The sequence below is a fragment of the Lolium rigidum genome, chromosome 7, assembly GCF_022539505.1.
Source record: "Lolium rigidum isolate FL_2022 chromosome 7, APGP_CSIRO_Lrig_0.1, whole genome shotgun sequence".
NCBI lineage: Eukaryota > Viridiplantae > Streptophyta > Magnoliopsida > Poales > Poaceae > Lolium > Lolium rigidum.
This window is the reverse complement of record NC_061514.1, coordinates 86,706,852-86,730,330: the sequence shown is the minus strand read 5'-3', so window position 1 is coordinate 86,730,330 and position 23,479 is coordinate 86,706,852. Positions and strand designations below refer to the sequence as shown.

Sequence of the window (23,479 nt, the reverse complement as noted above, 5' to 3'; positions counted from 1 at the left end):
CAAGGCTGTGAAACTCTGACGTGATCATGTAATTTTGGACTTTTCGGTGATGTGGTCTTGTGTCTGCAGAATCTTGAACTTTTCGGTGCTTTTGTGTTGTCAAAATCGCCGAACTTTTCAGTAGCGTTTGTGTTGTGTATCAGTATATGCTGCTGAGGTAAGGCGTTCTGATGAGTGCCAAGCTACTAACTGCAGAGTGTACGCACGTTTTTCTCGGTGGAAGAACATGTGATGTATTAGTATGAGCAACTCTGGCTTTTAGTGTTTGTTTTTTTGTCTTTATAAAACTTGAACCTGCAACCTGGACACGATGCATCTTACCTCAGCAAAGAAGAACGCACCGGCCTGTTCTGTTCCTGGGATTTTGCTGTGAATCGACATGACGCTGCGCAATGTCGAATGTTCAGTCATGATATAGCATTACAGCACCACCAGCAAATTTTGAATATCCGAACATTGTTCATAGTACTGAAATATACCAAGGGTCAGCTTTGAGCCCTTATCTTTTTGATTTGGTGATGGATGAGGTCATAAGGGATATACAAGGAGACATCCCATGGTGTATGCTCTTTGCGGATGATGTGGTGCTAGTCGATGATAGCCGAACGGGGGTTAATAGAAAGTTAGAGTTGTGTAGGCGAACTCTCGAATCGAAGGTTTTAGGCTTAGTAGAACTAAAACTGAATACATGAGGTGCAGTTTCAGTTCTACTAGGCACGAGGAGGAAGAGGTTAGCCTTGATGGGCAGGTGGTACCGGAGAGAGACACTTTTCGATATTTGGGGTCCATGTTGCAGAAGGATGGCGATATCGATGAAGGTGTGGGCCACCGAATCAAGGCTGGTTGGATGAAGTGGCGTCAAGCTTCGGGCGTACTCTGTGACAAGAGAGTGCCACAAAAGCTAAAAGGCAGGTTTTATAGGACAGCTATCCGACCTGCGATGTTGTATGGCGGCCTGAGTGTTGGCCAACGAAGAGACGACATATCCAACGGTTAAGTGTAGCAGAGATGCGCATGTTGAGATGGATATGTGGCCACACAAGAAAGGATCGGGTACGGAATGACGATATACGGGAGAGAGTTGGGGTAGTACCGATTGAAGAGAAGCTGGTCCAACATCGTCTCAGATGGTTTGGACATATCCAACTGAGGCCTCCGGAAGCGCCAGTGCATAGCGGACGGATAAAGCGTGATGAAAATGTTAAGAGGGGTCGTGGTAGACCAAACTTGACATGGGAGGAGTCCGTTAAGAGGGACCTGAAGGTTTGGAATATCGACAAAGATTTAGCCATGGATAGGGGTGCGTGGAAGTTAGCTATCCACGTTCCGGAACCATGACTTGGTTTCGAGATCTTATGGGTTTCAACTCTAGCCTACCTCAACTTGTTTGGGACTGAAAGGCTTGGTTGTTGTTGTTGTTGTTATAGTACTGAAATATGATACTTTCTGCGAGTATATGCAAAGATGGCACACATTATTCAAGGGTCAACATCCAGATCGATCTACGATCATTTCTGCTCACACTGAAACTTCATACTAGCTCTTGCAAGATAACAAAGTTGAACCAGAGATGACCACATTGTCCTAAAACTCCTGAAGACCCAGATCGTTGTACTGCTACTATGCACTGTGCTGGCGTTCTTGATCACACCACGACGGCCCGGAGTCAGTTGCCGCGGCCTCCGCGCGGTGGCCGTTGCGCCCCGCCGCCGAGCCCTGCGCGCGCGCCCCAGCCTCCGTGGTCGCCCCCAAACGCCCCACCACCTGCTCCCCAGCCGCCGGGCCCGCCGCCCCATCCGTACCCGCCGGCGTGACCGCCAGCCCAGTCGTATCCGCCGCCCCAGCCGTACCGGCCAGCGTGGCCGCCGCGCCCACCGAAGCCGAAGCCGAAGCTTCCGCGCCCGCTCCCCCCTCCGCCTCCACCACCACCGCCGCTGCCGTAGCCGAACCCAAACGCGGAGCCGCCGGGGCCCTGCTCTGAGCTGTGGCCGTAGGCCCAGCCGCCTCCAGGCCCCGAGGCCCACTCCCAGTCGTTGCTCCACGAGCCGCCGGGGCCGGATCCCCGCCGCGATCCAGAATCGCCGGTCCATCCTGGCGGCAGCGGCGCCCGTGGCCGTGCCTGCCCGGGCTGGGGACCCCTCGGATTGTCCATGTCTGATGTCGTCGCCGGCGCCCGCGGGACTGCAGAGAATGAAATTCACAAATGGAGAGAATAGAGTAATGGCTGCTGAGTGCTGACACTTCTGGGTATTGGCCACGTGGTTCTCGCTGAAGTGAATTGCCGCTTCGTTTGCCAAAAACATGTTTGCTTTAGAGCAGCCGCGTCCCCCAAACCGTTTCCCAAACCGCGCCGGATTGAGTGTTTGGGGGACGTGTTTTGTTCGTGCCGCGTTTGGGGGACGTCGCTCCCCAGCCGCGTCCCCCAAACGCCGCCCCCAAACATTAAAAGTATATTTTTTTGGCTAGAAAGAAACTATTTAATAATATTCAAATCGGTTGAACATAAACAATTATATATAAAACTTCGAAAAAATATAATTAAATACATATAAACTATCTACTTCTTCTTCTTCGCTGATGGCCCCGTCTCGTCGTCGTCATCGCGGTGGCGCTTCCTGCTCGTCACCTCTTCCGAAGAGGCGGTGTCGGCGCTCGACGCGTCGTCGTCGCCGGTGCTCGTCGGCTGCGTCTTGGCCTTGGCCTTGGCGGCCTTGTCCTTGGCAGCCTTCGCCTTGGCCGCCTTTGCCTTCGCACGGGCCACCGCCGCCGCCGCGGCCTCGCTCTCTTCTTCCTCCTCCTCCCATCCCAGCCATTCCTCCTCGCTGTCAACTGGCGGCGGGGAATCGTCGCCGCTGCTCGGCGTCCCGGCTTTGTCCCACCAATGGCGCCAGCCGGCAGGCTTTCCCTCGCCGGAGGTGTCGGACGGGAGCCGGGAGATGTAGCTCATCGTCGGCTGGAGGTGTCGGATGGAGGCTTGGATGAATGACGGCGTACGTACGGGTCTTATTGAGCGCGGATGAACGGCGGCGCGAAGTCGAAGAGAGCGGCGGTTGCTCTTCCGAGGAGTCGGCGCTCCATTCCGGCGGGGTTGGCGCGTCGTCGACGCGCGGTTGCCAATGCGACGGTTCCGCTTCCTGTCAACTCGCACCGTCGCTACGTATGTGGCGGTTGAGCGTCCGAGCCGGCGACGGGTCGGCCCCGCGCCTCCTCGCCTCTCATTTCGTTGTGTCCGGCGTGCCCGGTGCGTCCCCTGTGGGACGGGGACGGGCTCGGGACGCCGGACACCGTATCAGGCCGCGCCGGACAAAAAAGGCCTTTGGGGGACGCGGCTGGGAACGTTTTTTTGTCCGGCGCGCCCCAAATCCCTTTGGGGGACGCTTTGGGGGACGCGACTGGAGATGCTCTTATTTCGATCCAGAATGCACTCATTTACTCCACTACCTACCCTCTCGTGAGCAAACAAATGAAACAGTTCCCCTAGCTCGCGTTCTAGGTTTAGTTAAATTTAAAATTTGTATTTTTCTAAAAATATCTAGAAAAATATGGCAACATCTATCCCCGAAAAAAAAATCTATAACTAAAATTTACCGCATTAGAATCCTTAATCCTTGAGAGGATGTACTCATGTCTCTCTAGTGGTTGATCTGATCAATCCCTGCACCGGATTTGGACATTATTCGAAGCCTTTTCCAGCCTGAAGATGTTAAAGCTATTCTCTTCATCAACCTTGCGGATGGCATGGTGGATCACCTAGTCTGACACTTTAACCCGAGAGGTGTCTTCTCGGTAAAATCCGCATACAAAGTTGCGGTCATAGCGAGGGATCGGCTTTCTAGCAGAGAGGCTGCGCCTTCTAGCTCTTCGGCAACATTGTTAGACACACAACAACTAGAGAAAATAGAAGTATTTATATTATGGCGACAAGAAATAGCAAGCATACCATCATGGCATTTAGATGGGCATTTAACATATGATATGCAAGAACTATCAACACAAGCATGTGAATCATTTATAGTGCTAGATGTGTTTAATTCCAAAGATGAAGCATTGCAATGAGATAGAGATGAATGATCATCAAGAATAGGCTCACCATCAACATTGCAATGGTCATCACCACTCACATTGGCATTTCCTTGTGTGTTGCAACACAACGGTGAAGTGGATGAAAGTTCATCACGGCCGAAAGTGGAGGGAATACAATCATCCTCAATAATGTTGGACACATCATATTTTTCTTGAAGCTTACATAAATCATGAGCGCTCCGGAAAGGCAAGATTGCAAAAATCTCTACATTGCTCAAAGCATGAACAAGCACATTAGAAGCTTGAGCATTGAGATATAAATTTTTCTCATCCTCTAAAGATATATTTTGGGAATCCATCGGAGGAGAAAAACCTATATCTGCAATTTGCTCCATATGACGGTCAATGGCCCGAAAATGACTAAGCATGCGAATTTTCCAAACATCATAATTTGTGCCATCGAACATAAAAGTGTGATCATGCACTAATTCTCTAGCCGACATCCTTACTCTCAAGGCGATAAAGCCTATAGTGAGAGACCGGACTCTTATACCAATTAAAAGGACACGGATGCCGCCTAGAGGGGGTGAATATGCAGTTTAAAACTTACGAATATGGCTTAACAAATGCGGAATAAAACTAGTGTTTAATTTGTCAAGAACAAAACCTATATAACTAGGGTTCACCTATGTGCACCAACAACTTATGTTAAGCAACTATGTGATAGCAAGATATATAACTTCAAGCACGAAGGCTATCACAAAGTAAAGTGCATAAGAAAAGAGCTCGGGTATAGGAATAACTGAGGTGACGCGAAGAAGACGATGTATCCCGAAGTTCACACTCTTGCGAGTGCTACTCTCCGTTGGAGCGGTGTGGAGGACAAGTCACTCCAAACGACACGAAGGCCTCACCGTATTCTCCTCAAGAATTCCCACCAAAAGGGATGTCCGCGATCCACTATGGAACCTTAGGGTGGTCACCGAACCCGCACAAAGCTTGGGGCTATCTCCACAACTTAATTGGAGGCTCCCAATAAATCACCACAAAGGCCTTGCTCTTGAGGAATCTCCACAACTTAATTGGAGGCCTCAAGAACACCACCGAGCCACAAAGCACAAAGTTTGAGGCAATCTCCACAACTTAATTGGAGGCCCAATAACTCCACAAAGACAACTAGGCCGTCTAGGGTCCAAAAACCCAAGAGGAACAAGCTACGGGAATGATACGTCTCAAACATATCTATAATTTCTTATGTTCCATGCTACTTTTATGACAATACTTGAATGTTTTATACATACTTTACATCATTATTATACATTTTCCGGCACTAACCTATTAACAAGATGCCGAAGCGCCGCTTCGTTGTTTTCGTTGTTTTTTGTTTCGAAATCCTAGTAAGGAAATATTCTCGGAATTGGACGAAATCAACGCCCAGGGTCCTATTTTTCCACGAAACTTCCAGAAGACCGAGGGAGATACGAAGTGGGGCCACGAGGGGCCGAGACCATAGGGTGGCGCGGCCTGGGCCCTGGCCGCGCCGGCCTATGGTGTGGGGGCCCTGTGCCCCCTCCTGACCTGCCCTTCCGCCTACTTAAAGCCTTCGTCGCGAAACCCCCTGTACCGAGAGCCACGATACAGAAAACCTTCCAGAGACGCCGCCGCCGCCAATCCCATCTCGGGGGATTCAGGAGATCGCCTCCGGCACCCTGCCGGAGAGGGGAATCATCACCGTAGGGGCTCTACATCATCATGCCCGCCTCCGGATTGATGCGTGAGTAGTTCATCCTTGGACTATGGGTCCATAGCAGTAGCTAGATGGTTGTCTTCTCCGCATGTGCTATCATTGTTTAGATCTTGTGAGATGCCTAACATGATCAAGATCATCTATTTGTAATGCCACATGTTGTGTTTGGTGGGATCCGATGAATCTAGAATACTATGTTAAGTTGATTATCAATCTATCATATATGTGTTGTTTATGTTCTTGCATGCTCTCCGTTGCTAGTAGAGGCTCTGGCCAAGTTGATACTTGTAACTCCAAGAGGGGGTAATTATGCTCGATAGTGGGTTCATGCCTCCATTGAATCTGGGACAGTGACAGAAAGTTCTAAGGTTGTGGATGTGCTGTTGCTACTAGGGATAAAACATTGATGCTTTGTCTAAGGATATTTGTGTTGATTACATCACGCACCATACTTAATGCAATTATCTGGTTGTTTACAACTTAATACTGGAGGGGTGCGGATGCTAACCCGAAGGTGGATTATTTAGGCATAGATGCATGCCTGGATAGCGGTCTATGTACTTTGTCGTAATGCCCTGATTAAATCACATAGCAATCATCGTTGATATGTATTGAATCTTTATTTGTCAATTGCCCACCTGTAATTTGTTCACCCAGCATGTTAGTTATCTTATTGGAGAGACACCACTAGTGAACTGTGGACCCCGGTCCATTCTTTTACATCTGAATACATTCTACTGCAATCATTCTTTTTACTGTTCTTTGCAAACAAACACCATCTTCCACTCGATACGTTTAATCCTTTGTTTTCAGCAAGCCGGTGAGATTGACAACCTCACTGTTACGTTGGGGCAAAGTATCTTGATTGTGTTGTGCAGGTTCCACGTTGGCGCCGGTTTCACTGGTGTTGCGCCGCACTACACTCCTCCACCAACAACCTTCACGTGCTTCTTGGCTCCTACTCGGTTCGATAACCTTGGTTTCATACTGAGGGAAACTTGCTTCTATACGCATCATACCTTCCACTTGGGGTTCCCAACGGACGTGTGCTTCGCGCGTATCAAGCTAAATTTCTGGCGCCGTTGCCGAGGAGATCAAGACACGCTGCAAGGGGAGTCTCCACATCCAATCTCTTTACTTTGTTTTTGTCTTGCTTTACTTTATTTTATTTACTGTCTAGTTTGCTCTATATTAAAAACACAAAAAAATTAGTTACTTTACTTTCTGTCTTGTTTACTAGCTCTATATCAAAAACACAAAAAAATTTGTTACTTGTTTTTATTCTATTTGCTTAGTTTACTTTACTACTGTTATAATGGGTACTCCTGAAAATACTAAGTTGTGTGATTTCACTAGCACAAATAATAATGATTTTATAAGTACTCCTATTGCTCCACCTGCCACTACTGCAGAATTCTATGAAATTAAACCAGCTTTACTGAATCTTGTTATGAGAGAGCAATTTTCTGGTGTTAGTAATGATGATGTTGCTGCCCATCTTAATAATTTTGTTGAACTCTGTGAAATGCAAAAGTATAAGGATATAGATGGTGATATTATAAAACTGAAATTTTTTCCTTTCTCAGTAAGAGGAAGAGCTAAAGATTGGTTGCTTTCTTTGCCTAAAAATAGTATTGATTCATGGACTAAATGTAAAGATGCTTTTATTAGTAAATATTATCCTCCCGCTAAGATTATATCTTTGAGAAGTAGCATTATGAACTTTAAACAATTTGATAATGAACATGTTGCTCAAGCATGGGAGAGAATGAAATCTTTGGTAAAGAATTGCCCAACCCATGGACTGACTACTTGGATGATCATCCAAACCTTTTATGCAGGATTGAATTTTTCCTCGAGGAACCTATTGGATTCAGCTGCTGGAGGTACTTTTATGTCCATCACCCTGGGCGCCGCGACTAAACTTCTTGATGATATGATGATCAATTACTCTGAATGGCACACTGAAAGAACTCCTCAAGGTAAGAAGGTAAATTCCGTTGAAGAAACCTCTTCTTTGGGTGATAAGATTGATGCTATTATGTCTATGCTTGTAAATGGTAGATCTCATATTGATCCTAATAATGTTCCTTTAGCTTCATTGGTTGCTCAAGAAGAAAATGTTGATGTGAATTTCATTAAGAGTAATAATTTCAACAACAATGCTTATAGGAATAATTATGGTAACAACAACTATAGGCCATATCCTTATAATAATGGTAATGGTTATGGTAATTCTTATGGTAATTCTTACAACAATAATAAGAGTGTACCCTCTGGTCTTGAAGTGATGCTTAAAGAATTTATTAGTACACAAACTGCTTTCAATAAAACTATTGAAGAAAAGCTTGGTAAAATTGATGTTCTTGCTTCTAAGGTTGATAATCTTGCACTTGATGTTGATCTTTTAAAATTGAAAGTTATGCCTGAGGAAGTTAAAGATGCTAGGTTTGCTAAAACAAATACCATCCAAGTTCGAATTAATGATAATATTAGAATGTTGGCTGAATTGCATGCTAGGTGGGATAGAGAAGAAAAAGAAAAACTTGCTAAAGAAAATAATGTAGCTAAAGTATGGACTATTACCACCACTAGTAATGTTGATTCTACACATGTTGCTACACCTCCTACTATCAATGGTAAAACAGTTGGTGTTGGCAATGTTTCTACTCCTAGTACAAAGCGCGCAAAATTGCCTGAAACTGCTGAAACTGCTTGTGATAAAACTGCTGAAATTTTTCAAAATATTGGTGACAATGATTCCATTGCTGCAGAACATAATGGTTTAGATTTTGATGATTGTCATATTACTGAAGTTATAAATTTCTTACAACAATTTGCTAGAAGTCACAATGCTAGTGCTATAAATTTAGCCTTTACAAAACATATTACAAATGCTCTCATTAAAGCTAGGGAAGAGAAATTAAAACTTGAAGCTTCTATTCCTAGGAAGTTAGAAGATGGTTGGGAGCCCATCATTAAAATGAAATTCAATGACTTTGAATGTAATGCTTTATGTGATCTTGGTGCAAGTATTTCTGTTATGCCTAAGAAAATTTATGATATGCTTGACTTGCCACCATTGAAGAATTGTTATTTGGATGTTAATCTTGCTGATAATGTTAAAAAGAAACCTTTGGGGAGGATTGATAATGTTCGCATTACGGTTAACAATAACCTTGTCCCCGTTGATTTTGTTGTCTTGGATATTGAATGCAATGCATCTTGTCCTATTGTGTTGGGAAGACCTTTTCTTCGAACCGTTGGTGTTGTTATTGATATGAAGGAAGGTAATATTAAATATCAATTTCCTCTCAAGAAAGGTATGGAACACTTCCCTAGAAAGAGAATGAAGTTGCCTTACGATTCTATTATTAGAACAAGCTATGATGTTGATGCTTCTTCTCTTGATGTTACTTGATTTGCACTTTCTGCGCCTAGCTGAAAGGCGTTAAAGAAAAGCACTTCTTGGGAGATAACCCAAGTTACATTTTATTTACTGTATTGTTGAGTCTTGGAAGTTGTTTACTACTGTAGCAACCTCTCCTTATCATGTTTTTGTGCCAAGTAAAGTTTCTATGTTAAAGTTGATGCTAGATTTGGATCGCTGCGCAGAAACAGCATTGATGTCTGTCACGAATTCGTACAGATCTCCCTGTAGAAAAATCAAAAAAATCTGCAAATGTACGAGCGTGATCCTCATATATGTACGCAACTTTTATTAGTTTTGAGTTTTTACATTTGAGCAAGTTAAGTGCCCCTGCCAAATTCGTCTTTACGGACTGTTCTGTTTTTGACAGATTCTGCCTTTTATTTTGCATTGCCGCTTTTGCTATGTTGAATGAGTTTCTTTGTTCCATTAACTTTTAGAAGCTTTGTGCAATGTCCAGAAGTGTTAAGAATGACTGTGTCACCTCTGAATATGTGAATTTTTGATTATGCACTAACCCTCTAATGAGTTTACTTGAAGTTTGGTGTGGAGGAAGTTTTCAAGGGTCAAGAGAAGAGGATGATACATTATGATCAAGAAGGGTGAAAGGTCTAAGCTTGGGGATGCCCCGGTGGTTCATCCCTGTATATTTTAAGAATACTCAAGCATCTAAGCTTGGGGATGCCCAAGGCATCCCCTTCTTCATCGACAACTTATCAGGTCACTTCTAGTGAAACTATATTTTTATTCCATCAGATCTTATGTTCTTTACTTGGAGCGTCGGTTTGCTTTTATTTTTGTTTTGGTTTGAATAAAGTTGGATCCCATCATTCTTATATTGGATATATTACGCTCCGCTTTTTCATATGGAACGCTTGTGTTCTTAATTGTGCTTTAATGTTCATGGCGAAGGCTGAAATTGCTTCGTTAAATTGCTATTTGGTTGGAATCAGAAAATGCTGCATATGGTTTGGAATAACTTGGCAATTGTTTGAGCTCTCATAGATCATGTTTAAGCTCTTGCATCATGTAGTTTAATCTATTAATGAAGAATGATACGTCTCCGACGTATCGATAATTTCTTATGTTCCATGCTACTTTATTGATGATATCTACATGTTTTATGCATACTTTATGTCATATTCGTGCATTTTCTGGAACTAACCTATTGACGAGATGCCGAAAGGCCAGTTGCTGTTTTCTGCTGTTTTTGGTTTCAGAAATCCTAGTAACGAAATATTTTCGGAATCGGACGAAATCAACACCGAAAGTCTTAGAATTACCGGAAGCTTCCGGAACACCGAAGGAGAGTCGGAGGAGGGCAGCAGGGGGCCCACACCATAAGGCGGCGCGGGTGGCCCCCTGGCCGCGCCAGCCTATGGTGAGGGGGCCCCAGCCGCCTCCTTGCGCCGCCCCTCCGCCTATATATTCGTCCCTGACCTAAAAACATCGGGCAGTTCGACGGAAACAGAGAAAACCATCCAGAGCCGCCGCCATCACGAAAGTCCAATTCGGGGGACAGAAGTCTCTGTTCCGGCACGCCGCCAGGACGAGGAATTGCCCCCGGAGTCATCTCCACCGCCGTCTCCACCGCCATCTTCACCGCCATCGCTGCCTCCATGATGAGGAGGGAGTAATTCACCCCGGGCCGAGGGCTCTACTCGTAGCTATGTGGTTAATCTCTCTCTCTGTACTCCAGTACAATGATCTCGTGAGTTGCTTTGCATGATTGAGATCCATATGATGAGCTTTGTATCGCTACTAGTTATGTGCTACTCATGTGATGTTATTAAAGTAGTCTATTCCTCCTGCATGGTGTAAAGGTGATTAGTGTGTGCACCGTGTGGTTCTTGTCGTAGGCTATGATCATGATCTCTTGTAGATTGTGGAGTTAATTATCATTATGATAGTATTGGTGTGATCTATTCCTCCTTCATAGTGTAATGTGGACAGTGTGTGCGCTATGTTAGTTCTTGGTTTATTTTGCAATGATCTATTATGCTCTAAGGTTATTTAAATATGAACATCGAAGGTTGTGGAGCTTGTTAACTCCGGCATTGAGGTGCTCTTGTAGCCCTACACAACGACTGGTGTTTGTCATCCAACAAAAGAGTGTATGTAGCACATATGAGAAAGAGTTATTTATTATGCGATCAATGTTGAGAGTGTCCACTAGTGAAAGTATGATCCCTAGGCCTTGTTTCCAATCACCGCAAACACCGCTTATTTATCGTTCCGTTGCATGTTTACTCGCTGCCATATTTTATTCAGATTGCTATTACCACTCATATACATCCATACTACTTGTATTTCACTATCTCTTCGTCGAACTAGTGCACCTATACATCCGACAAGTGTATTAGGTGTGTTGGGGACACAAGAGACTTCTTGCTTTGTGATTGCAGGGTTGCTTGAGAGGGATATCTTTGACCTCTTCCTCCCCGAGATCGATAAACCTTGGGTGATCCACTTAAGGGAAACTTGCTGCTGTTCTACAAACCTCTGCTCTTGGAGGCCCAACACTGTCTACAAGAATAGAAGCTCCCGTAGACATCAAGCACTTTTCTGGCGCCGTTGCCGGGGAGGTAAGGTAAAAGGTATTCACATCCTCCGACTACTAAGCTATTTCCTAGCACTGTTGCCGGTGTGTGAGTGCTCGAAGCTATTTCCTTTAGATTCTGCAATTGCATCTTTTTGTTTCTTGTTTTTATTTTCACTAGTTAGGCATAATGGAAAACAACAACAAAATTGGTGAGCTTTTTAATCTTTTTCCTAATTTAGAAGTGTTTGATGCGAAAATTAAAAAACCTATGGAACCTTATTTGCATGATAGTAGCAATGTTATTAGTATGAATGCAATTACTGCTAATGCTATGAAGAAGTCTAAGCTTGGGGAAGCTAGTTTACATAAAAATAATCTTTTTTGCTCCTCAACTTTGGAAGAAATATTTTACTCTGATAATGCTTTATCTCCCATATGCGATAACTCTAATGATGCTTCTGATATTTTAAATCCACCTGCTGAAAGTATTCCGTATAAAATACCTATGAAAATTATTGAACGTGTTATGGATAACCGCTATGAAGGGGATGGAACCGTCCATCCCGGAGATCATTTACTGTTTTTGCATGAATTATGCGGGTTATTCAAGTGTGCAAGTATTTCAATGGATGAAGTTAGAAAGAAATTATTTGTTATGTCGCTATCTGGTGAAGCGGCGCATTGGTATAAACTATTGAAGGACGGGCGCTCTCTTGATTGGAAGGATATTGTGCCTCTATTTTATTCCAAGTTCTATCCTCCAAGTGAAATTCACAAAGATCGAAACCATATATATAAATTTTGGCCTCATGATGGAGAGAGTATTGCCCAAGCATGGGAGAGATTGAAGTCTTTAATGCTCAAATGCCCCAATCATGAGCTTCCAGGTAATATCATCATTGATAATTTCTATGCAAGACTTTCTTTTCAAGATAAGACCTTGCTTGGATACTACTTGTTCCGGATCATTCACGCGCAACAAAGAAGAGTTTAAAAGGGACCTTCTTGATCGGATTAAGGAGAACGCTGAAGATTGGGAGAATGACAAAGGTAAAGAATCGGTATAAACTATGATTATGAATGCATTGAAACTTTTATGAATACCGATGAATTTCGAAATATGAGTGCTACCTATGGTCTTGACTCTCAAGTTGTTGCAAATTTTTATAAAGCTTTTGCTTCTCACATTGAATTGCCTAGGAAGAATTTTGATAAGTATCATGAACCTTTTAAAGACGCTTGCATGAAGGATGAAACTGTTATTAATGATTGCAATGAACATGTTCAAACTTCTGAAAATGCTATTTCCTATAAGCATGTTAATTTTTGTGGAATACATAGACCTTGTGGAATTAATCAAATTGAGGAAGAATATTGTATCCATCATAGGAATTAAAAAACTAGAAAGTGGTCTAGGGCCCTAGATGATCTTGGAGAAAAAGTGTGTGCCCTCTATCCTTTTATTTGTGAACTTTGCCATAGAGTTGGTCATTTTAATTTTCAATGCTCCTCCAATGATAATTCGAACCCCATGAGTGCTGCAAATTTGTATTGTGATGATGAAATTATTCCTAATCAGCATGATGAACTTACCTTATTTTTGAAGTGTGAAGAGTTATCAAGAAAAATTTCTTTGTTAGATATCAACGATCTTGATATTGATGATGTCCTGCATGGGTGTCTTTCTTATTGCATTGATAATAGCCATACAAATACTTACATACAAAATATTTTAGAAGATGACACCTTGCCAAAATATGATAGGACCGCTGTGTGTTTTCAACTAATTAATGAAAAGGAGGGATCCTCCCAAGTTTCTTCTATTGTTTCTAAAAGTAAATCAGGTTATGCGAACAAGCCACCCTTCAAGCCTCTTCCTCCTAAAGAAGGGAACAAGGAGAAGGAAGAGAAGAAGAAGAAGAAGAAGAAGAAGAAGAAGAAGAAGGGAACGAAGAAGAAGAAGAAGGAGAATAAAAAGAAAGAGGTAACGGCGTATCCCCGCGTGAATGAGATAACGCTAGGTAACCGTAAGTATGTTGCTCCTAATGATTATTGTGATAATGAATCCGAATACGATGATCTTCCTATGCCCTTTACATACATTAGCGATCATGATTTGAATGAGCACACTACCTTTGATATTGGAAATCTCTTTGGTACTGATTATGAAAGTAATGATGATAGCATTATTCATGTCCCCTCAAACGATGATATTGAAAACTCTAAGCTTGGGGACGTTGTGCTCGAAGATCCTATATTTGAGACCTCTACTTTTAGTGAAAATGATGATATTACATATTCTGGTTTAGATAATTGCTATAGAGATGTATATGACACATGTTACAATTATCCTTATGAAACTTGTCATATTTATGATGGGCTTGCCAAAAACCATTCCCTTAGTATGCAACTTGTTTACCATGTTCAAATTCTTGATAATGATCCTCGCTCCAATTACTATTAATGAGAAGAGTTTTTCTTATGACAAAAATAATGATACCTTTATGCATATGAACCATGATAAGAATGTTTTAAGTGATGGTTATATTGTGGATTTCATCAATGATGCTACTGAAAGTTATTATGAGAGAGGGAAACATGGTTATATTCATCTTAATAATATTAAGTTTCCCCTCTTTATGTTGAGAATCTTGAAGTTACTCGTGTTTTATCCTCTTATGCTTGTCACCTTGTTCTTCATGAATTCATTTGTGTACAAGATTCCTATGCATAGGAAGCATGCTAGGCTTAAATTTGTTTTGAATTTGTCTCTTGATGCTCCTTTTGGCTCCAAATACTATTTCTTGCAAAACTGCTAAGCCCATCTTAATGGCTATAAAGAAAGAACTTCTTGGGAGATAACCCATGTGTTTATTTTGCTACAGTACTTTATTTTATATTTGAGTCTTGGAAGTTGTTTACTACTGTAGCAACCTCTCCTTATCATGTTTTTGTGCCAAGTAAAGTTTCTATGTTATAGTTGATGTTATATTTGGGATCGCTGCGCAGAAACAGCATTGCTGTCTGTCACGAATCTGGGCACAAGTCTCTGTAGAAAATTCGAAAAAATCTGCCAATTTACGAGCGTGATCCTCAGATATGTACGCAACTTTCATTAATTTAGAGTTTTTCAATTTGAGCAAGTCTGGTGCCATTTTAAAATTCGTCTTTACAAACTGTTCTGTTTTGACAGATTCTGCCTTTTATTTCGCATTGCCTCTTTTGCTATGATGGATGAATTTCTTTGATCCATTAATATCCAGTAGCTTTATGCAATGTCCAGAAGTGTAAAGAATGATTGTGTCACCTCTGAACATGTAAATTTTTATTGTGCACTAACCCTCTAATGAGTTCGCTTGAAGTTTGGTGTGAAGGAAGTTTTCAAGGGTCAAGAGAGGAGGATGATATACTACGATCAAGAAGAATGAAAAGTCTAAGCTTGGGGATGCCCCGGTGGTTCATCCCTGCATATTTTAAGAAGACTCAAGCATCTAAGCTTGGGGATGCCCAAGGCATCCCCTTCTTCATCGACAAAGTATCGGTTCCTTCTCTTGAAACTATATTTTTATTCGGTCACATCTTATGTACTTTACTTGGAGCGTCTGTATGTTTTTGTTTTTGTTTTTGTTTGAATAAATGCTTGTGTGGGAGAGAGACACGCTTCGCTGGTTCGTATGAACACATGTGTTCTTAGCTTTTAATTTTCGTGGCGAAGGTTGAAACTGCTTCGTTAATTGTTATATGGTTGGAAACGGGAAATGCTACATGTGGTAATTGGTAAAATGTCCTGGATAATGTGATACTTGGCAATTGTTGTGCTCATGTTTAAGCTCTTGCATCATAAACTTAGCACCTATTAATGAAGAAATACATAGAGCTTGCTAAAATTTGGTTTGCATGATTGGTCTCTCTAAGTCTAGATATTTTCTGGTTGAGGTGTTTGAACAACAAGGAGACGATGTAAAGTCTTATAATGCTTATAATATGTTTACATGTGAGTCTTGCTGCACCATTTCATACTTGAGTTTGCTTCAAATAACCTTGCTAGCCTAAACCTTGTATCGAGAGGGAATACTTCTCATGCATCCAAATACTTGAGCCAATATTCATGCCATTTGCGTCCACCATACCTACCTACTACGTGGTATTTCCTGCCATTCCAAAGTAAATTGCTTGAGTGCTACCTTTAAACAATTCAAAATTTATCACCTCTTATTTGTGTCAATGTTTAATAGCTCATGAGGAAGTATGTGGTGTTTATCTTTCAATCTTGTTGGGCAACTTTCACCAATGGACTAGTGGCTTCATCCGCTTATCCAATAATTTTGCAAAAAGAGCTAGCAATGGGATTCCCAGTCCCAAATTAATTAACAAAAATAGACACTCCTCCATGGTATGTGATTGTTGGACGGCACCCGAAGGATTCGGTTAGCCATGGCTTGAGAAAGCAAAGGTGGGGAGGAGTGTCATCATAATAAAACTAAAATAAAAAGGCACTCCTTCATGGTATGAGATTGTTGGCAGGCACCCGAGGATTCGGTTAGCCATGGTTTGTGAAAGCAAAGGTTGGAAGGAGTGCCACCCAAAAATAAAATAAAATGGGAGCCGCTCTTTGAAGGTTTGTCTGGCAAGGGGGTTAGAGCGCCCACTACCATTCGTTGACAACAACAAACACCTCTCAAAACTTTACTTTTATGCTCTCTATATGTTTTCAAAATCAAAGCTCTAGCACAAATATAGCAATCGATGCTTTCCTCTTTGAAGGGCCATTCTTTTACTTTATTGTTGAGTCAGTTTACCTATTCTTTCTATCTTAGAAGCAAACACTTGTGTAAATTGTGTGCATTGATTCTTACATGTTTACCTATTGCACTTGTTATATTACTTTGTATTGAAAATTATCCATGAGATATACATGTTAAAGTTGAAAGCAACCGCTGAAACTTATATCTTCCTTTGTGTTGTTTCAAAGCTTTCTACTAAGAATTTATTGCTTATGAGTTAACTTTTATGCAAGACTTATTGACGCTTGTCTTGAAAGTATTATTCATGAAAAGTCTTTGCTTTATGATTCACTTGTTTACTCATGACATTACCATTGTTTTGATCGCTGCATTCATTACATATGTTTACAAATAGTATGATCAAGGTTATGATGGCATGTCACTTCGAAATTATCTTTGTTATCGTTTTACTCGCTCGGGACGAGCGTAACTAAGCTTGGGGATGCTGATACGTCTCCGACGTATCGATAATTTCTTATGTTCCATGCTACTTTATTGATGATATCTACATGTTTTATGCATACTTTATGTCATATTCGTGCATTTTCTGGAACTAACCTATTGACGAGATGCCGAAAGGCCAGTTGCTGTTTTCTGCTGTTTTTGGTTTCAGAAATCCTAGTAACGAAATGTTTTCGGAATCGGACGAAATCAACACCGAAAGTCTTAGAATTCCCGGAAGCTTCCGGAACACCGAAGGAGAGTCGGAGGAGGGCAGCAGGGGGCCCACACCATAAGGCGGCGCGGGTGGCCCCCTGGCCGCGCCAGCCTATGGTGAGGGGGCCCCAGCCGCCTCCTTGCGCCGCCCCTCCACCTATATATTTGTCCCTGACCTAAAAACATCGGGCAGTTCGACGGAAACAAAGAAAACCATCCAGAGCCACCGCCATCACGAAAGTCCAATTCGGGGGACAGAAGTCTCTGTTCCGGCACGCCACCGGGACGGGGAATTGCCCCCGGAGTCATCTCCACCGCCGTCTCCACCGCCATCTTCACCGCCATCGCTGCCTCCATGATGAGGAGGGAGTAATTCACCCCCGGGGCTGAGGGCTCTACTGTAGCTATGTGGTTAATCTCTCTCACTGTACTCCAGTACAATGATCTCGTGAGTTGCTTTGCATGATTGAGATCCATATGATGAGCTTTGTATCGCTACTAGTTATGTGCTACTCATGTGATGTTATTAAAGTAGTCTATTCCTCCTGCATGGTGTAAAGGTGATTACTGTGTGCACCGTGTGGTTCTTGTCGTAGGCTATGATCATGATCTCTTGTAGATTGTGGAGTTAATTATCATTATGATAGTATTGGTGTGATCTATTCCTCCTTCATAGTGTAATGTGGACAAGTGTGTGCGCTATGTTAGTTCTTGGTTTATTTTGCAATGATCTATTATGCTCTAAGGTTATTTAAATATGAACATCGAAGGTTGTGGAGCTTGTTAACTCCGGCATTGAGGTGCTCTTGTAGCCCTACACAACGACTGGTGTTTGTCATCCAACAAAAGAGTGTATGTAGCACATATGAGAAAGAGTTATTTATTATGCGATCAATGTTGAGAGTGTCCACTAGTGAAAGTATGATCCCTAGGCCTTGTTTCCAATACTGCAAACACCGCTTATTTACTGTTCTGTTGCATGTTTACTCGCTGCCATATTTTATTCAGATTGCTATTACCACTCATATACATCCATACTACTTGTATTTCACTATCTCTTCGCCGAACTAGTGCACCTATACATCCGACAAGTGTATTAGGTGTGTTGGGGACACAAGAGACTTCTTGCTTTGTGATTGCGGGGTTGCTTGAGAGGGATATCTTTGACCTCTTCCTCCCTGAGATCGATAAATCTTGGGTGATCCACTTAAGGGAAACTTGCTGCTGTTCTACAAACCTCTGCTCTTGGAGGCCCAACACTGTCTACAAGAATAGAAGCTCCCGTAGACATCAAAGAACTACCGTAGAGCTTATTTAATTTGGTTTGCATGATTGGTCTCTCTAAGTCTAGATATTTTCTGGTAAAGTGTTTGAACAACAAGGAAGACAGTGTAGAGTCTTATAATGCTTGCAATATGTTCTTGTGTAAGTTTTGCTTTACCTATTCATACTTGTATTTGCTTCAAACAACCTTGCTAGCCCAAACTTTGTACTGAGAGGAAATGCTTCTCGTGCATCCAAACACCTTGAGCCAAACCCCATGCCATTTGTGTCCACCATATCTACCTACTATGTGGTATTTTTTTCTGCCATTCCAAAGTAAATTACTTGAGTGCTACATTTAAAATGTCATTCCTTTATCCTTGCAATATATAGCTCATGGGACAAATAGCTTAAAAACTATTGTGATGATGAATATGTAGTTATGTGTCTTAATTCTAGCTTATAAGTTGCTTGTTGAGCGGTAACCATGTTTCTGGGGACGCCATCAACTTTTTACCTTTGTTGGATATCATGTGAGATGCTATGCATGTTCGTCTTGTCTGAAGTAAGTGCGATTTCATGATCAAATGGTTTGAGTATGCATATGTTAGAGAAGAACATTGGGAAGCCAACTAAAGCCATGTATCATGGTGGAAGTTTCAGTTTGGACATACAACCTCAATCTCTTATGAGAATATTATTTGTTGTTGAATGCTTAAGCATTAAAAGAGGAGTCTATTATCTGTTGTCTATGTTGTCCCGGTATGGATGTCTAAGTTGAGAATAATCAAAAGCGAGAAATCCAATGCGTGCTTTCTCCTTAGACCTTTGTACAAAGCGGCATAGAGGTACCCCTTTGTGACACTTGGTTGAAACATATGTCATGTGATGATAATCCGTGTTATCCGAGCTGATTAGGACAAGGTGCGAGCACTATTAGTACTCTATGCATGAGACTTGCAACTTGTAGGAAGTATTATGCATAGCACATATGAATTATTACTACTGTTGACAAAATTGTTTCTATGTTTTCAAAACAAAAGCTCTAGCACAAAAATAGTAATCCATGCTTCCCTCTCGCGAAGGGCCATTCTTTTACTTTCTCGTTGAGTCAGCTTTACCCACTCCTTTCTATCTTAGAAGCAAACACTTGTGTTAACCGTGTGCATTGATTCTTACATGTTTACTTATTGCACCTGTTATATTACTCTATGTTGACAAATATCCATGAGATATACATGTTACAAGTTGAAAGCAACCGCTGAAACTTCATCATCCTTTGTGTTGCTTCAATGCATTCTACTTTGAATTTATTGCTTATGAGTTAGCTCTTATGCAAGTCTTGTTGATACTTGTCTTGAAAGTACTATTCATGAAAAGTTTTGCTATATGATTCATTTGTTTAGTCATTATCTTTGTTAGCAATCTTTTGCTTCAGATCACTCCATTCACCTCATATGCTTTACAATAATGTTGACCAAGGTTATGTTGGTAGCATGTCACTTCAGAAATTATTTGTGTTATCGTTTACCTACTCGAGGGCGAGTAGGAACTAAGCTTGGGGATGCTGATACGTCTCAAACATATCTATAATTTCTTATGTTCCATGCTACTTTTATGACAATACTTGAATGTTTTATACATACTTTACATCATTATTATACATTTTCCGGCACTAACCTATTAACAAGATGCCGAAGCGCCAGTTGTTGTTTTCTGTTGTTTTTGGTTTCAGAAATCCTAGTAAGGAAATATTCTTGGAATTGGACGAAATCAACGCACAGGGTCCTATTTTTCCACGAAGCTTCCAGAAGACCGAGGGAGATACGAAGTGGGGCCACGAGGGGCCGAGACCATAGGGCGGTGATACGTCTCAAACGTATCTATAATTTCTTATGTTGCATGCTACTTTTATGACAATACTTGAATGTTTTATACATACTTTACAGCATTATTATATATTTTCCGGCACTAACCTATTAACAAGATGCCGAAGCGCCGCTGTCTTGTTTTCTGCTGTTTTTGGTTTCGTAAATCCTAGTAAGGAAATATTCTCGAATTGGACGAAATCAACGCCCAGGGTCCTATTTTTACACGAAGCTTCCAGAAGACCGAGGGGGAAAGGAAGTGGGGCCACGAGGCGGCCACACAACAGGGCGGCGCGGCCCAAGCCCTGGCCGCGCCGGCCTGTTGTGTGGGCCCCTCGTGACGCCCCCTGACCTACCCTTCCGCCTACATATATATAGCCTTCGTCGCGAATACCCCTGTACCGAGAGCCACGATACGGAAAACCTTCCAGAGACGCCGCCGCCGCCAATCCCATCTCGGGGGATTCAGGAGATCGCCTCCGGCACCCTGCCGGAGAGGGGAATCATCACCGTAGGGGCTCTACATCATCATGCCCGCCTCCGGATTGATGCGTGAGTAGTTCATCCTTGGACTATGGGTCCATAGCAGTAGCTAGATGGTTGTCTTCTCCGCATGTGCTATCATTGTTTAGATCTTGTGAGCTGCCTAACATGATCAAGATCATCTATTTGTAATGCTACATGTTGTGTTTGGTGGGATCCGATGAATCTAGAATACTATGTTAAGTTGATTATCAATCTATCATATATGTGTTGTTTATGTTCTTGCATGCTCTCCGTTGCTAGTAGAGGCTCTGGCCAAGTTGATACTTGTAACTCCAAGAGGGGGTATTTATGCTCGATAGTGGGTTAAGCGCTTAAGGATCGCCTCTTCGCGAGCAGATTGGGCAGCTACATGATCGCTCAGTGAAGTTTCGGCATCGTGAAGTCTCTTCCGGAGATCTTCGACACCAGCAGCATCAGCCTTGGCCTTATCAGCCTCTGCTCGAGCATCAACAGCATCTGACTCAGCCTTTTCGCGAGCCTTTTCACTATGCTCTAATTATTGAGCAAGTGTGTTGGCACGTTCATTGGCCTCCGCCAGTTTTTCTGGCAATGAAGAAAAATATAGTTAAATATCTCGACAACAAAGGAGCAAAAGAAAAGAAGCAAAAGGAGTAAAGCATTACCTTCAGCTTTACTAGCATATTCACGGTACCCGACAAATTGGGTACCGATGTGAAGAAGATCCTTTATCAAAGGCTGTTAAAAAAAGGGGGGGGATAGAAAGAAATGGCGGTATGAGAAAAATATAATGGTACATAGAAATCAACAAAGAAAACATAAACAATGACAAAAAAGTGAAGAACTTACATCCTCCATGAGAAGGTTCGAGGAGCTACCCAATTGGAGAGTAGGTTCCGCGATAATCTCCGTCCTTGCCCTTTTCGGTGAAGAGGCTCGGGGGCTTGTCGGTGGAGTCGCGGTGCCGACATTTTGTCGAGGAGGCGACGTTTCTTCCCCTTCGACTGGCGTTTCCGAGGCGACTAATGTATGTGACGTACTCGTTCGAGTAGCCACATCAACAGTTGGTACCACTTCTTCATCATCACTACGAGCAACAAGTTGACAATATAAAGGCAAGATAGACAAAAAATCTTCAAAGTAAAAAAAGGGGGAGATGGTACTTACGAACTGATAAGAGATTCGAGGTATGGATCATAAGCTGACTTCAGATGAGAAGGAACAGTTTCTTCGGGTTTGGAGGTGCCGGAAGTTTCGGCGTCATCCCTTTTCCTTTTGTTCTTTGGGGAAACAGCAGGAGGAAGGGATTGCGTCGATTCGCTGGTTTCAGATTCAACTTCCTTTTCATAAGAAGCCGCAGATTTGTGAGAACCTGCGACTTCACTTTCATGAAGAGAAGAACGTTGATTGTCTTCGGCAACGATAGCTTGTTCTTCGACTTCTCCATCCTCAGGAAGGGGAGGAAGAGAAGCCATAGTAGGATGGTTCTGCAAAAAATAGCGACAAAGGAAACATTAGCGAGATATCAATACAGAGATGCAGGGAACATTTGGAACAAGATAAAAATTCGAGAAGACAAAATACCTCGGGTAGAGGATTGGTGGAGCTGTATGGTTCCACGCGGCAAGAGGAAGGAACAGAATCTTTCTTGTTTAAACGAGAAATTCTTCGAATCAGCTTCTCCAAGTCCTTTGCAGAAAGATCACTGGAGAGCCTATTGGCGTCGTTTCCACCAGACATATGTCCAAAGGGGATTTTTGCGAGCCCGAAGAGGCTGCACTCTAATTCTAAGAAAGTAGGCAGTGATTTGAACACCAGAAAGCTCTTTGCCTCGAGTATTTTGAAGCTGACGAATACGAGACATAAGTGCTTCTGTCGCCTTTTTCTCTTCTTCGGAAGCTTCAGCATCCCAGGAGCGGCGGCGTTGAATTTTGGCATTTCCATCGAAGGGGATTATGTTGTGCTCCACGAGTTGGCACTTTCTTCGTGAATGTAGAGCCACTTTTTGCGCCACCCTTGAACAGAATCGGAAATTTGACGTCGAAGTATTCAACGTCAGTTCGGACACAAATAACAACGCCGCCTATGTTATAAGAGGCGTTGCGAGAGGCATTGCGGCGAAGAAGGAAAATGCGTTTCCAAAGAGCCCAATTGGGAGGGACTCCAAGGAAACATTCGCACGACGTGATGAAAATGGAAATATGGAGGATAGAATTCGGGGTCAACCGGTGTAGTTGAATCCCATAAACAAAGAGAAGGCCGCGGAGGAAATCGTGAATAGGGGCAGAAAGGCCGCGGATGAGGTGATCAACGAAACTAACCCGATACTCCATTGGAGGGTTGGGGTAGCTTTCTTCGCTGGGAAAGCGGATGGCATCATCTTTCTTCATCAGGCCAAGCTTCTTCATCAGGTTGAGGTCTTGGTTGGAGATTTTAGATCTCTCCCAGTCAAGATCTTCGGCGGCCATTGCGGATTCTGGAGTGCTGTGGCGCGTAAGTCGCGTGCGTGGTGGCATCAACAGCAATGGACAAAGCAATGCTTGAGCGTGCGGAAGATCAAACGGAATTGGGCGCAAGAGAAGTTTTTGCAGAGGGGAACAGATGTGCGGCGCAAGCGAAGAACTGGACCGAGGTTGAAGAAAGGTTTATATAGGGTTCGGA

General features: G+C 42.7%; 1 protein-coding gene across 1 annotated transcript; it reads right to left on the bottom strand.

Annotated features, from left to right (window-relative positions):
• Nucleotides 1-1,666: 1,666 nt before the first annotated feature.
• On the bottom strand, nucleotides 1,667-2,213 carry LOC124670438 (glycine-rich protein DOT1-like). Its single transcript, XM_047206938.1, has one exon. It carries the CDS (start codon nucleotides 2,150-2,152, stop codon nucleotides 1,667-1,669), a length of 486 nt encoding a protein of 161 aa, XP_047062894.1. The 5' UTR covers nucleotides 2,153-2,213.
• Between the last annotated feature and the right edge of the window lie 21,266 nt (nucleotides 2,214-23,479).

Bases quoted from the DNA above. Each gene is read 5' to 3' on its own strand.
- LOC124670438 (XM_047206938.1), bottom strand. From the start codon at position 2,152: ATGGACAATCCGAGGGGTCCCCAGCCCGGGCAGGCACGGCCACGGGCG.